General features: G+C 42.8%; 2 protein-coding genes across 3 annotated transcripts; one reads left to right on the top strand and one right to left on the bottom strand.

Moving 5' to 3' along the window:
- Positions 1-1,546: 1,546 nt before the first annotated feature.
- LOC115247241 (serine/threonine-protein kinase pim-2-like) lies at positions 1,547-2,790 on the bottom strand. Its single transcript, XM_029828376.1, has 4 exons — positions 2,339-2,790; positions 2,053-2,233; positions 1,783-1,971; positions 1,547-1,665 (listed from the first exon to the last, which is right to left on the bottom strand). The coding sequence occupies exons 1-4, from the start codon at positions 2,507-2,509 to the stop codon at positions 1,547-1,549; spliced, it is 660 nt and encodes a 219-aa protein (XP_029684236.1). The 5' UTR covers positions 2,510-2,790.
- Positions 2,791-3,590: 800 nt separating this feature from the next.
- LOC101061815 (nucleoside diphosphate kinase 7-like) lies at positions 3,591-14,392 on the top strand. Of its 2 annotated transcripts, none has more exons than XM_011614488.2 (13): positions 3,591-3,642; positions 8,025-8,146; positions 8,564-8,665; positions 8,924-9,090; positions 9,463-9,573; positions 11,527-11,577; positions 11,759-11,954; positions 12,031-12,136; positions 12,689-12,753; positions 13,036-13,104; positions 13,184-13,285; positions 14,044-14,151; positions 14,314-14,392. In XM_011614488.2, the coding sequence occupies exons 2-13, from the start codon at positions 8,039-8,041 to the stop codon at positions 14,344-14,346; spliced, it is 1,218 nt and encodes a 405-aa protein (XP_011612790.2). In that variant the 5' UTR covers positions 3,591-3,642; positions 8,025-8,038; the 3' UTR covers positions 14,347-14,392. The 2 variants fall into 2 exon arrangements, with proteins under 2 accessions (XP_011612790.2, XP_029683789.1); XM_029827929.1 differs by lacking the exon at positions 3,591-3,642 and adding an exon at positions 7,460-7,577.
- The last annotated feature ends 764 nt before the right edge of the window (positions 14,393-15,156 follow it).

The following is a 15,156-nucleotide window of genomic DNA, read 5'->3' as shown; positions in this document are numbered from 1 at the left end:
GGTTTCCTGAAGGTTGATCTTATGGGTTAATGTAAGAAACATGGAAAAAAGTCCATAAGTCGCGCTTGTATTGGCGATAGAAGCAAATGTTGTTGTGCATAAAAACAGCTTTCTGGAAATAATCTTTTCGGGTTCACCAAATTTAGGGTTCACTATCTTGTGGACAGACATGTAAATCAGGGGTTATCAAATCATGATTTGGTTTCAGCACATCAAAGTGCTTTTACAGCAAATCAAATCAATCTTTATTTATACAGCATCTGTTACAATCAGAATTGTTTCTAGGGGCTTTCCAGAATCCCAGGGCCTGACCCCCAACAAGCAACAGTGGCAAGGAAAAGCTCCCCTTTAACAAGATGATCCGAGACAGAAGGGGGGAAGAAACAGCTTAAAAAAGCGGAGGTGGAGGTCGACGGAACACAGACGTTACCCAATTACACATGAGGAAGACTTGTCAGGAAGATGTGGATGACACCCACCAGAGTTCAAAATAAAACACGACGTGATGAAGACAGGGACAAAAACCAGCACAGGAGAGACACTTAACACTGGTCCTGACAAATGCTCCTCTGGTCACTTAATTAACAACATACAGTTGTAAAAGCCTGAATTTTTTTCTTCTCAATGTTTAGAATGATTAATGACCCGTTATTAAAATTTACACTAAATAAATGTCTGTCAAGGCAAGGCCACCTGGGTGTTATGGAAAGTCAAGGAGGCCTGGACCCAGATGCAGAGTAAAAGATACGGCTCTTTATTGACAACAAAAAAGGTGCAATACGAAAGAATCAATCAAAGTAGCAACGAAAACAACTCTGCCCGGTGCCTCCTGAGACCAGAAATAAGTAACAACAGAAAATGTACGAACTAAAAATCTCCATACAGGGAAAAACCGTCGATAAAAAGTACAAACGAAAACGCAGTGACGAGGCAGTGGAACAAACTCACACGCTGGAAGTAAACACGGAAAACAGGAGGCGAAAAACCGGCGATCACAGAGGAGCTAGACGCTGTGGCGAAACAACGATCCGGCACCGGAGGCAAAGAGAGGGGAGTTTAAGTAGCCGCCGAATTACGGTAATGCGCTGCAGGTGCGCCAGAGGCTCAGCGCTCATCAGAGTTCGGCCCGCCCCTGCCTGCCGATCCTGCAGGTGGGGGAGGAGGCGAGAAACCCGAGCCACAACACTGGGTTTCTTTTGGATCAGAGCCTCAGACTTGGAAGACTTGTTTTTTTCAGCAGTTCGACACCAAAACATGGGTAGCATTTATTGAGTAACCTCTAAAAGCATTCCCCCAGCCCCAAGTCCACCACATGGTCCCCATGTTGGCCCGTCTGGGCTGGGTGTATAATAAAAATAGTTACCTAGAAACAAAGCAGAGACCAGACACCAGTCATTTTCTCAGGTATTGTGAGATGTAGGAGAATAGTGTGTTTATTTAGGCAGTAGTGATAAATGGTTACATATCATTATAAGGTTCACATTTCCTGAAAATAAAATAGAGCAACATCAGTAATAAATAGAGGGACATCAGCTGTCAAATGCCCTCAGGGTTGTGCTTCTGGCAGGACACTTGAACGGAAGCACGGGTGGCACAACATCTGTCCCAGGTTAAGACGCTGATCTGGGTTGACGAGCAAACAGCTCTTCAAAAACTTCGTACAGTCTGAGGAGGGTAGACGGAGAGAAAAGTGACCATTAGCACGAACGCTGCATTCATTAATTACAAGTTCAGACAATTGCAAAATATTAATAAAGAAAAGAAGCAGTAGCATCTCTTTACCTTCAGACACTTTTAACCTCTTTATGGTCTGGGTGAGGAAATGTTCGCAGTGCTGCATCCCTGTTGTGAACATGTCAGTATTTTCACTCAGTAGTTCCAGGAGGATGCAGCCGAGTTGCCAGACGGTGGTCGGGCCAGCTTCATAGGTTCCCCGGTGGTTAAACTCTGGAGGCCTAAAGCAATGGGTTCCTGTGAGAAAAGAAAAAGGTTTTGAATTAAAGTGTCCACTGAAAAGCTCCAAATCAGACGTCAGCATGAGTTCAGCCGTACCGGCATAGCTGCGATATCCCGGCGTCACAAAACAGCCACAACCAAAGTCAATGATGCGCACTCGAGGAATGAGCCGAGCATCAGAGAACTGGATGAGAATGTTTTCCAGTTTTAAATCGCGGTGGAAGACGCCTGCCTTATGTATTTGAATTGCAGCTTCCACCAGCTGCCTCATGAATTCCTGATGGACAGAAAGAAGAGTTAAAGAACATCCAAAGATATTATCAGTCTGAGCTCTGCAGCGGTGGGAGGCGGTGCACCGTAACACGATAACCAGCATTATTACCTTAGCCAGGCCTTCGTCTATTTGGCCATTGTCGTACTCAAACAGGTTCATACACTTCTCTGGCCTCTCCATGATCAATAGGACTTCATCATCCAGGTCAGTCCATGCTAATGGTGATATGACTGCATTTTCCCTTACAGGGTCCCCTGCTGTCATCACCATCAGTACCATCTCCAGTGGGGCGCAGTGGAGCTCACCGTTTATCACCTGAAGAGAGGAACACAAGATGCTCGTCTATGGTTTACTGCTGGTAATCAATGAAAAAGGAACAGCTCCACACTAAGTTCAACAGCTAATGGTAGCATCAAAGTTAGCCTTACCACTGGCTGGTACTTGACCAAGTCTTTAGCAATGTGCTTGATTGCCACCTGCAGGAAAGAATCATGTGTCAAGGAGATCAGTGATGATTATATGTGTATGTGTGTTTGGTGTGATTCAAATTAAAATACTTACTGGAAATAAATCGTGCCTTCTATAACCACTAAACACCGTTCCAAAACCTCCTTCTCCCAGCTGTGAAACTTCTCTGTAGTGTTTCTCATATTCTTCTGCAAATACAGATTTACTACAGCTGTAGTGCACACAAACACAAACACACACATACACACACACCCTCCACAATAAGCTCACCTCTGCTGAGTGGCACCAAGACATGCTTGGGCTTTGCTGTGCTTGATGGCCGCAGCTCAGGAAAAGAGAACACATTGTGGGGAACCGTCACTGATTCAGTCTTCTGTCTCTTCCTGGGTGCTTCTAGGTCTGACTGGGCCTTTCTTTTTGTGCCCCGGTTTGACACCTCCTTCGGTCCCGCTCGAGTAGTGGGTTTGCTACAAACCGTTCCCCTGCACTCAGAGCCGACCCTCCTCTTTTTGCACACCGGCCTACCGTCCTCCCCTCTGCTGGTGGTTGGACTGGTGCTGGTCTCTGATTGTGAGGTAAAACCAGTCTGCTTTAAACTTTTGTATAAGTGAATCAGACCAGCATGAAAAACATGGATTTGGCTTCTCTGATGGTGTCGTCACCTGATTTTGAGGATTCCTCACGTTTGCGTTTGTGTGAAGAGACGCCCATTTCTGCTCTGTACGACAGCTCAACAGCCAATGTTGCACAGTTGTTAGTATATTGAGCAGGGGAACCTTATTGACTATACCTTTGTCTTTCATTCAAAGATTCTTTCATCTTGACTTTGACATCTTCATGTATGTCTTTTGAAATGGCTTTGGTATTTCTTTAATATTTTGACTCTGAGCAAAGTCTATATGCTTTGATCCCAGCCATTGTTGTGTTTTGCGTGTCTATTCAAGGTAGTTTTCTTTGTCAACTGGACTGTTTTTCTTCTCTTTTGAAGACATTTCGCCTTCTATCCAGAAGGCTTCTTCAGTTCTGAACTCGCTGGGTACAAAATATAGCCCTTTTGCAAGATTTGGACGACCAGTTTGCATTTATGGACAGAACCAGCTTGTGTTGGGAACAATGGTATTAAAAGCTGAGCTGTAATGGGCTGTTATGGGGGATGTTGCTGCTCAGACATTTGTCCTGTTGTTCAAAATGAAAGAATGTGTAGCAGTACCTGCCCCCAGCTCGGCCAGACACGTGCCTCTAGTTGGCAATCTAGCCTAATAGTCTTTGGGGGAGGCTATAATAGGCCCTGCCTGCACACCACTCGCGTGTCGGTCGCTCGCCCTGAGACCTCCCTTGCTCTCACCCTGAGACCTTTCCTGGGTGGTTCTTTCCGTCGGCCTTCTGGGTGCCGCATCACGTTTTGGTCCCTGGTTGACAATGTCCTGCGGGTCGTTAAAGCATTCGTGATTTGTGTCACAGCAGGAAAGACATTGTTTGACCACTGGTGTGATCGCCTTTGGTTACATGCTTCTTTCCTGAGGGTTTGGTCTGGACGTATGGCAGAGTCCATGGAGAGGTGAGCGCAGGAGGGTGGCTGCTTCGTTGATACTCGCTGCTCCTGATCGGGTGGCTGCCGGTGAGTGCTGCCTTTGGTGTTGTGGATCTTTGGCTACAGGACTGATGAACGCGGGTTGCTGTGTAGGGATTTGGTGCTGGCTCGCTGGCTTCCAGGCCCGTGGGTGCGGAGGTGACAGCTGGATTCATCTGGTGGCCGGGGGTTCCCCATCTTGGTGGCTGCCGTTCCCGCTGGACATTGACCTGGTGCGTTCGTTGGGCTCCTTGCACCTCCTCCTCGTTGGAGGCGGGATTTATCATCAGATTGGGTGGTAAAAGTTGCAGCTTCTGCATCCCTTGGACAGCGATCGTGGGTCTCTGGTTGTGTTGAGTTCATGGATCGACGGAATCCAGGCCCACAGTCGGACATTGGGTGTTTGAGTGTGTGAATTCGTGGTGCAGGAGTGTGTGACCTGATGAGGGTTTTTATGAGAATGGTTTAGGTCAGTATTTTAATGAATTAGTATGTTTTAGGTTGATTTGGTTATGTTAATTGGTGTAAGATTTTGTTGTTTTCTGTTTCTGTATTAATGTGTTTTTATTGTCATTCTTTCAGCTGCTGAGTGCCCGTGGTGTTGGTGTCCTGGATGGTAACATCTCCCCCTCCCCCGTTGTGCTGTGATTTTGGAATTAGATTTTTATGTTTATCACAAGATTAGTTTGAGCGTGTGTCATATGAAGTGTCCCTTTCATTCTCTTCCTGTGGACTGAACACCCCGTCCACCAGGAGGCCTCAGTAGCTGGAAGTGTGTGGTATTATTCTTCTGGTGGTAGTCGAGAGTGTTGATGAGGAAGGAATCTTTGTAGACTCCGACTTGGTTATAAGAGATGTTTATTGAAGAGAACAGTCAAGTATCTATCGGACGCTGCAGCTTGCCCGAGGGAGGTTTCGTTGCCCAAATGGTGAAGATCTCTAAAGTGTTTACCTACTTCGATAGCCCCTTCTTACAACGTCAAGTAAACACATTCTTCTCTGATGACCTCATAACACAATATAGCCAACCAAATGGTATAGATTCCAGTTATTACCAAAAATGGAAGTAGGAGGAAGGCCTCATGGTACACATTCTCATTTGAAGAACAATGTGCCACAGCATCCCCTCTTAGCAGCTCCTCATACAGGAAAAACAAGACATCCATCACGAGGTTATGATCAGTCTTTATTTATATAGTGTCTGTTACAATCAAAATTGTTTCTAGGCGCTTTACAGAATCCCAGGGCCTGACCCCAAACAAGCAACAGTGGTAAGGAAAAACTCCTCCTTAACAGGAAGAAACCTTGAGCAGGACCAGGCTCATGTAGGAGGACCCTCCTGCTGATGGCTGGCTGGGTAGAGAGAGAGGAGAAGGGGGAGGATAGAATAGGCAGAGATAATAGAAAATACATATAGAAATACATTATATTAGGTAAAGTAAGCTTCCAGTAGAGTCAAGTTGAGTGGGTCAACAGGGTCGGAGGTCACTATGCAGCTCTGAAGGCGGCGATACCTGTATCAGGGGTGCCCACACTTTTCCATCATGTGAGCTACTTTTCAAATGACCAAGTCAAGATCTACCTACTATAAATTTGCAAAACATACATTAATTTATAAATATATTGAGAATTCTTTATATGATCCATATATGTTGGTGTACCTCGCATAACTACATGAATCCATATTGCTCATTACAAGTCTGTGCATTTTTTCAGCATGCAAGCTACTTACAAAATGACCAAGTCAAAATGATCTACCCACCACAAAAATGCGAAACATCTAATTATTTTCAAATATTGAGGATTCTTTGTATGTACAATGTATGTTGATGTACCCTGCATAACCGAATGAGCCAATATTGCAAAACACACATAATAATTAACTTATTGGCTTAAAATCAGAGGTAATTCACTGAATAGCTTAGCGCCGTTGTTTGCACATGAGCGGTGACCTAAAGGTCAAAATTCAGTTGTCATCTGACTGGTTGCCCTGTATGTCAATCAAGTAACGGTATTGATGATAGGCTGACATCGTAAGTTCTGCTGCACTTAGCGCCGTTGTTTGCGCTTGATTGGTCAAATGAATGTCAATTCAGTTGTCATCTAACTGGCTGCCATGTATATCAATCAAGTGACGGGATGAATGATAGGCTGATATTTTTTAATGTCACGCCGCAATCGACCAGTAGATTGCGATCGACGTAATGAGCACCCCTGTTCTAGACTGTATCCAGGATCAGCAAGAATAGAGAAAAACAAGACAGGCTCCAGCAGTAATATGTATATTAATGTGACATGAATAATTGGTTTAGGGTAGGGGAAGCAGAGAAAGAAAGAAAGGTGCGAGTGTATTATAAAAGTACCAGCAGTTGGGCAGTTTGGGCAACTCGATAAAAGTGAATATCAATAATCCAACCTGGAGGAAATAAACACACCGACTAATTTTTCTGCATCACTTTGGAATAGGAATTCTTAATTTTAGCAAAGTTGTGCAGGTGATAAAAGGCAGACTGTGAGGCGTGCTTAATATGGATATCTTTAGACAAATCCTGATGGAACAAGACACCAAGGTTCCTTACAGTGGTACTGAGAGCAGGTTAATGCCACTCAGCAAGGCTACATTAATAGAGAACATGTTCCTCAGATGTTTTGGGCCTACTGTGATAACTTCAGTTCTATTTGAGCTTAACTGTTGGAAATTTCTGTTCATCCAGACCCTTATGTCTTTGAGGCCTTGTGGAACTCCATGGTGCTCCATCATGGGAGCTGAGGATTCATTGTCACCATGGACAAATTGAGATGGGTCTGATAGGCAAGCTCTCAGGGTGAAGGCTCACCTCAGTAATTTTGTCCCTTAATGACTTTAAGTTTAGTTTACATCTGAAATTTACAGCACGTACTCTGGTTGCTATACTAAACGGGGTTAATAAAACAAAGGACACGAGTGATCCTGTTCAGTGGGAGGTGTCTTGCTATTTATTTTTTATTTAACAGTACGTGACAAAACTCTGCTGGGGGGCTGCTATCATAAAAATAGATTCCTATAAAATTGAACAAAATAGTTGAATTAAAATAGTTGACTCAGAAGTATGCCCAGAACCATTATTTAAAAAGAAAAGCTTATTAAGGGCTAATGGAGCTTTGATTCAAAGCAACATACTAAATTATAACAATGTTAAGGCCCTATACACCATTGCCATTAATTAACTTCACCCACACTCAGAATCTGAAGAAAGAAATACACATTGTTCCAAAAGTGTTGCATATTCAAATTCTTTAAGTGTCTCCCAATTATAGTTTAGTCCCAAGGTTAGTACTAATACTGTGATTGTTTACATTCTGTTTAAGGGGAAATTCTTGTGATGAAGATGTCATCCTTCTATGATGATGTACTTGAAGGATAAAAATGAGGCATTTTATATTAACAAAAAATGTGTCAATGCTAAAAAGAGTTAATTAGAATGAAGGATAAGGTCATGATTATAAACGGCTTAAAATTTCATTGATACAGATTCTTAATTTTTAAATATCTGTTACAAAAGAGTGTATACATGGGACTTTGACCAGTGCAGAGCAGCAGTCAAAGCTTTTCTTTAAAGAGAGGACATTTGTGGGATCGGCAGCTGTATATGAACAGAACCTACAATTAGAGTGTAACATTAAAACATTGTTACTTCAAGTGCTGCTGCTAACTTGATGCACTCAGAATGATTCTATTGTTGATCTGATGTAACTTGGTGCACTTTCTGTCCTCAGGCCCCGTGGTTGTCATGGAACTGATGGGTGATGCGGCTATGGCACGGAGGGAGGCTCCACAGAGCGCCCGCGCCCAGTCTGGAAGTTTTGGAAAGAGCTCCCACTCACTTGCTGCAGCAAGAGTAAGGAAGCAGCTGACCTATAAGAGTTTTAAAACCTTTGAATGCTCTAAACTCCACCTCATCGAACTTTATGTTTGAAAAATGTCTAAATGACATATACTTAATATCCTGAATGTATACATGTGTGTGTAAAAGCTTATACACACACACATATATATATACACACCAGAGGTAACTTAAGTAACAATGAACAGTACCAACAACTTCAAAAATATGTCCTATGTTACATTTCACCAGATCATAATTCTTGATTAAATTATTGCAAAAGGAAAGACTGTTATTAAGCAGTAAAAACTTTTGTTCACAAAATCACAATAAACACTTGTTTACTCAGTAATTGACACTATCCCATTAATGTCCAATCCGAGATCATGAGTCTTTGTCAGATTTTGCTTGTATTTTCGTCTTGTTTATTAGGAGGAGCGTTATGCTTTCCTTACTGAGTGGTACGACCCAACTGCAGCCCTTATGTGGTCCTTCCAACTGTTTTACTATCCCAAAGATGGCTCAGTGGAAATGGTACACATTTAATACTGTAATACTGTCAATAATCACTGTCAATAATAATAATATATCGGGCTTCTTTCAAATGAGAAGCCCGATATAAGAGATATTTGTTGATATAATTTCTGTTACAAATAAGAATTAACTAAAGATTTTAAAATGATATTTTTTGTTCCAAATATATATAGATGAGTTCCAATGTAATTTCTCATCACAATAATCTTGAACTATATATTGATACTTTTGTTAACTCATCTACACTTGTCTTCACAGTTTGATGTGAAAAAGCATCAAAAGTTCTTGAAAAGGGTCAAATATAATGACCTTGATCCAAAGGACCTGTATATTGGGAATCGAGTGAACGTGCTCTCGCGACAGCTGAATTTGATTGATTATGGAGACGAATACACAGCAAACAAACTGGGCGGCAAAAAAGAAAGGTATGATTGCGTGACACGTGAGGCAGATATGCCTGGCTTTGTCCACCTAAATTCCATTACTACATTTTCCCTTTACATTAGACTGTATATGCTGCCAGTAAATGTTGATACCAACTAGTAATTTGCAACTTAGCTACTAGCTATTTTGACAAATTGGTAATACCTTGGCAAGGAAATGCCATAAAACTAGTACCCCTGATTTTTAATAACAAGCATTTTGTTTTAAAAAGTGGTGGCTCTCATAAAATGTCTGTATCCTGTCTGAATGAATATTAGATGAATAACCAAGTTAACCAAATAGCCACACACTTGGGAACTATGTGAATCTGTGAATTTCACTTATCATCTGGGTTGTTTTATCTTTATCCTCAGAACTCTTGCTGTGATAAAACCTGATGCCATAATCAAGATTGGTGACCTCTTTGAACTCATCCACGCCTTTGACCTGATTGTGACCAAAGCTAAAATGACGACACTTACACGGTAAAGTCTCCCTGCTATTGTTTCATTATTCTACAACTCCAGCCACAGAGACACGGGGTGTCTGCTTATACAAACCAATGTTCCCTAGGGGCCTCTGTTGTCTCACACACATTAGGAAGATTTGGCAAAACGATGGCACTTTTTAGGCCTTTATAGGGACTGCCCTCTATCATCGAGAACCTTAGGGTACCCAGGACAGAGCTCATCCACCGGCAGGGCACTACTGCTGCTGCAGAGTTGCTTAACTGCCCCAGTGAGCTTTGCTCCATAGACACCCATCCCTCAGTTCCTTAGCACTATCCTCAAGGGACTTCCACTGTTGGTGCCAACTGAAAGTGTTTCTTCATGACCATAGCAAACTCTTCCCACCCATCTGGCATCTTTTATAATCAAAAATGTCTCTAGGTGCTTTACTAGAACTAAAGCCTGACCCCTAAGCAACAGTGGCAAGAACAATCTCACCTTTAACAGGAAGAAACCTTGAGCAGGACCAGGCCCCTATTTCATAAAACCCCACAGGCTATTATGAGCTATTGACCTCCTTGAGATTGACCACTCAACCTCAGGTGTCCAATCGAATGTCACAGTTAGTGCCAACAGTCTTATGGCCACAGCTATGGACAGCCACTTTAGAGATGGCAGCATGAAACACAGCCCAGTCTCTGTGTCGACCCTCATACTTGGAAAGTGGGGATGGGAGTTCAAGGCCATCCTGACAGGTTCCTTTGCCTGCCATTTCCAGCAACGCCTTACTACTGTATTTATTTTGGTGTACGAGGACTGACAAACTTCCTTCCCCTCCATCTGATCCAACTCAGTTGACAGTTATGCTCCTGTCTTTGCCCAGTGTTCAGAGCATATGGTCTCAGATCAGATGATACCATTACAAAATCAGTCATTCATATATGGCCTTGGATGTCCTGATGACAAGCGCACTTATGGACATCTTGAAGTTTGGGCATGATGTTAGTAATTAACTCGGTATTTGTTTTGTCTGTCTGTTATGAATGGATTTTAATGAAACTTTTGTAAAATGTTTATAATGGATCTAGGAAGAGCTGATTAAATTTTGGTGATTTCCAAATTTCCGAGACTTGCACAAACAGTCAGGGCCCGTTCCACAACCCAAAGGTGCAGGAAAACTACCATTTAATCCACCGTAGTGAACTCCAACATACTGGCAGATATTTGGGGGGGGGGGGCTATTAATATGAGCCTGCGGGAACTCCAGTCTAGAGGAGAGTCCAACCCATCTTGGGGACTTTGTTTTGAGAAACAGTGCTATATGGTGAGGGATCGTTAAAGATATCAATTCAAAGTTGCCCTCTCTTCCCCAAACTCTGGCTCCTTTCCTGCCACATGGGTGTTGTTCTGTGTTGTAATTGCCAGATTCATCAGCTGGGAATTGGGAGCGCCAAGGATCCTGCCTTGAAAATGATCAGTCTCTGATGATTCTTCTTGCAGGTGGTGGGTCTGCTGGATGATAGACCCATGTTTCTCCTTGGGGTTAGCCAGGCCAGCAGGTGCTTGCCCGTTAGCCCCCCAGGGGCCCTGCCCTGTAGGGTGCACTTGTCCTTGATTTTGTATTTTCTCATCAGAGTCTTTGTGAATCACACTGTCTGGCCCTTCCCTTCCCCAATTTGCAATGGCCCCTGGGAGAACCTACCTGGGGCAAAATGTCCCAGTAAACACTGCTTCTAGGATCATTAGGCCACTCAAACTCCTCCACCAAAAGAAAGGTGGCAGTTTATGGAGGAGTCTCCAGAATTGCAAAGAAAATAGTTTTTATTGTGAAATAAATGAATTATGAGCTCAGAGTAATTGTTTTAGTTGTTGTTTGTTCTTTGTGGAGGGAAAAATTCAGCCCCTTGATTTTAAAATTTTCTGGTACAAATAATTACAGGCATGTGTGGGTCAGCAATTAATCTGTTTTATGGTTTTGTTACATTACAGAACCCAAGCGGCAGTTTTTTACTCGGAGCAACAGTCAAAACCAACCTTTGAGTGAGTTTTTGTGAATGTTTGGCTTTTTTGGTCTCATTTATAAAGCATTTGTGGTATCATCTGCCATATATTAACAGAACCCGTGATTACAATGAAACATTAAAACATTAATTCATGTGATCTTCCTGCTGCTATCCTGTGTTGCACTCCTCAGAATGAGCATGTTTGATCTGTTTTCCAGTAACTCGGTTCACCTTTTGTCCTCGGGCCCTGTGGTTGCCATGGAGCTGATGGGTGATGACGCTGTATCTGTCTGGAAGAAGTTTCTTGAATATGTGGAAACAACGGATGCCCTGAGGGAGGCCCGCGCCCAATTTGTAATGGACGGCACTGAAAGTTTTGGACACGGTTCCGTCTCTCTAGCTGCAGCAGCAAAGGTAAGGAAACTGGTAGACGTGTTTTTCCAGAATGTAAGATTTATCCTGAATTGTATTTATTATGTTTGTTGATCAGGAGCTTCAGTTCTTCTTCCCTGCCAAGAATGACTACGGTCCGCCCAACACAGCCACCTTCACAGACAGCACGTGCTGCATCATCAAGCCTCACGCCATTGCTGAAGGTAAGGAAACGTACCCCAACTCATCAGTTCCATTTATAACAGAACAATCAAGCAGCATCTGTAGATACGAATGAGATTCCAGCAAAATTCAGGGTAGAGAATGACTAAAACAATGATTATCCTGCTTACTTTAAGTTATGTTGCTTTTGTTACTTTAAAGGATTAAGCACAAAACCAAGCCTGAGTAGTGCGTATTTAAGACTTAACTCGCTGAGGATGAAATGGAGCTATAGCGATTTGTGCAGGGAGCAGGGAAGTTACTGTGGTGACAGAGGACATGATGACTGAGAATCTTATCAGACATGACCAGAATAGAGAGGCTTCTGTTGCCAGGCACCCAGAATAAGATCTCCTAGCAACAGCACCAGCTGTTTTGGGAGCTGAGATGCGTGACGTTTTCATCACACCGGGATAAATAAGCAAACATTTCATATAAATTAGGTGATAAATTAGGAAGGTTCCAATTAACTAGCCAGTTATATAAATCAGCTGTGTTTGATCCGGCACTAAACATCTTCCTACAAACGATAAATTGCTTTTATGCATTTGCAGGTCTGACTGGGAAGATCCTAAACACCATCTCTGAGGCTGGATTTGAAATTTTGGCGCTACAGATGGTAAATATTAAACCAGTAATATTCCTTTCTGGGTGGAACTATATGGCCACTATCCTTCACCATGTCAGCTGAGTTCTGCGCTCACATTTAGTCCACACGTGCACACATTAATGTCTGTGACTGGGCTCCACCCTTTAACTGCTGCTCACTCAGCAAGTTATTTAATGTCCCTTTACAGACATCCACATTTCTAGAGCAGTTCAATCTTTTTGTAACACATATGCCTACCCACATCAAGATGTAAATGTCTCTGTTGTTTTAAGGCTTTTTCTCTTTTTTCAGTTCAACATGGATCGAGCTAACGCTGAGGAGTTTTTTCAGGTTTACAAAGGTGTCGTCCCAGAATACCCTGTGAGTGTGCGCTCTCGACAGTGAGCATTTTAATAGCCTACATATTCCGTGCTCTACTAAATCTCCAGTCTCCCTGCAGGGGATGGTGAACGAACTGTGTTCTGGAGCCTGCATGGCCCTCGAGATCCTTGACACGAACCAAGAACAATCCTTCAGAGACCTCTGTGGGCCGGCCGATCCCGTGAGTCCACTTGACTAAAGAGTTCAGTCTCAGACTGACTGTGGTCTTCAAATGCTGCCCAGCTATTCTCCTCAGACATAACTTGGTGGTTTTTAGGGATGGTAACTGAAAACGCGTAATCCTACCAGCTTCAGACGCGACAAACTCAACGTTGAAGGAGCAAGAGTAAAGCTGTTGACAGTCTCACAGCACACAGCTCAATCTAAACATTCTGCTTTATGATGATCACTCTACATAGCACAAATTCAAACCTGTCATTGCAGGATGGTGTTCCATTAATAGGATTCTCTTTGATTTCTGAAACATCCTCCTCTGCAGCCTATCAGCTGCTGTCTCCATGCTAAATTTAGCATAGCATTGTAGCTTTGATGTGTGAGTGGCACACTGATGTTACTGGATACACTCTGACCGCAGATTAACGAAAACTTAAATTCTGACGGGATAAAAGTGGATGGTGTATGTAGTTTAAATGCCAGGAGGTTGGTGGGCTGCCAGGGTTGGCATGTTTCACTGCTGTGAAGCACTTTGAGTTGCTGTTGCATAAAAAGTGCAATACAGATAAACAGGAAGCATTCTGACACCAGGACCGAAGGAACCTCCATCCACCACACGGATGCTGATTAGTTACATATTTATCCATTTACGTAACTGTATTTAGCTTTGTTTATAATCTAATGTGGTGGTAATTAAAAAACATCTTGCAACTTGCACATTTTCATTCCCGGGAGATTCACCTCTTCACTGTTTTTACCCAACAGGAAATCTCACGTCTCCTCCGTCCAAACACGCTGCGCGCTCTCTTCGGCAAAGACAAGCTGAAAAACGCTGTGCACTGCACAGACCTTCCTGAAGATCGTGTGTTAGAGGTGGGTGCTGTCCCTCACACACACTGGGTCATGTGATGCCCCCGCAGGAGTGCCGTTAGCCGTTAGCCTGTGAATGACTGAGCTGCCATTTTCCCAAGACTGGGCCAGATGTTACACAATGTTGCTTTGATTTGAGGGGCTGATATATTTTCTCTTTGACAGGTGGAGTATTTTTTTAAAATTCTGGATGGATAGATGAGAATAAAGCAGTTGGAAGATTGAAAGTAAACAATCAACTGATCATTTTGTACATTTGCTTCATTTATACCTTTTGTTGTCCGCTGATTTGACTTACTGATTTTTTTAAACAAGTGTCCAGAAAGGCACTTCTATATAAAATGTATTTTTCTAGTTTTTGTTTCAGTCACAAGAAGATTAAATAAGGTGACATAAAACAGTCTTCTGAAAAGTGTTCAATCTTCAACACTAAATTATTTTTAAACCAACTAAACTTTTTACCTGCAACTGCTTTGCCTCTGTTTGACCAGCGACATTAGCATTGAATTTATACATTACATCAGCTCAAGGCAGAATGAAACAAGTAGCATACAAGGTGTTCCTGGTAGAAGATGGGTGCAGAAGGTCTGTTGCCAAGACTACAACTGTCAACTGACAAGCAGGGAAGTCACTCTCAGAAGCTGTGGAACAAAGAAGCCATTGGCTGTGGATCATGATGGGGACTCCAGCTAGGCTGCAAGATAACTGCTGAGGAGGACAGACAGGGAGGGACACCTGGGACTGCTGAGCCCTCAGGAGGTGTTGGAAGCCTTAATGAAACACTAAGGCCCCATTTGCACAAGCTGGGTGTAAATGTTTGTTTCTATTTGTTTTGTTTCTATTCTAAAAATAGGTAGAAGCCAACAGCAGTGAAGAGGACAGAAGGCTGCTCTTAACAGTCATTGCAAGACAAATTAAAAGGAGGAAGAAAACAAAAAACAGGAGATGTTTCTGTATTTTGGTAGAATGCAAAAGGAATATTCCCATTTGAAGTTGTATCATATAAAG

This window comes from Takifugu rubripes, chromosome 20, assembly GCF_901000725.2.
Source record: "Takifugu rubripes chromosome 20, fTakRub1.2, whole genome shotgun sequence".
NCBI lineage: Eukaryota > Metazoa > Chordata > Actinopteri > Tetraodontiformes > Tetraodontidae > Takifugu > Takifugu rubripes.
This window is presented reverse-complemented; position numbering and strand designations above follow the sequence as displayed.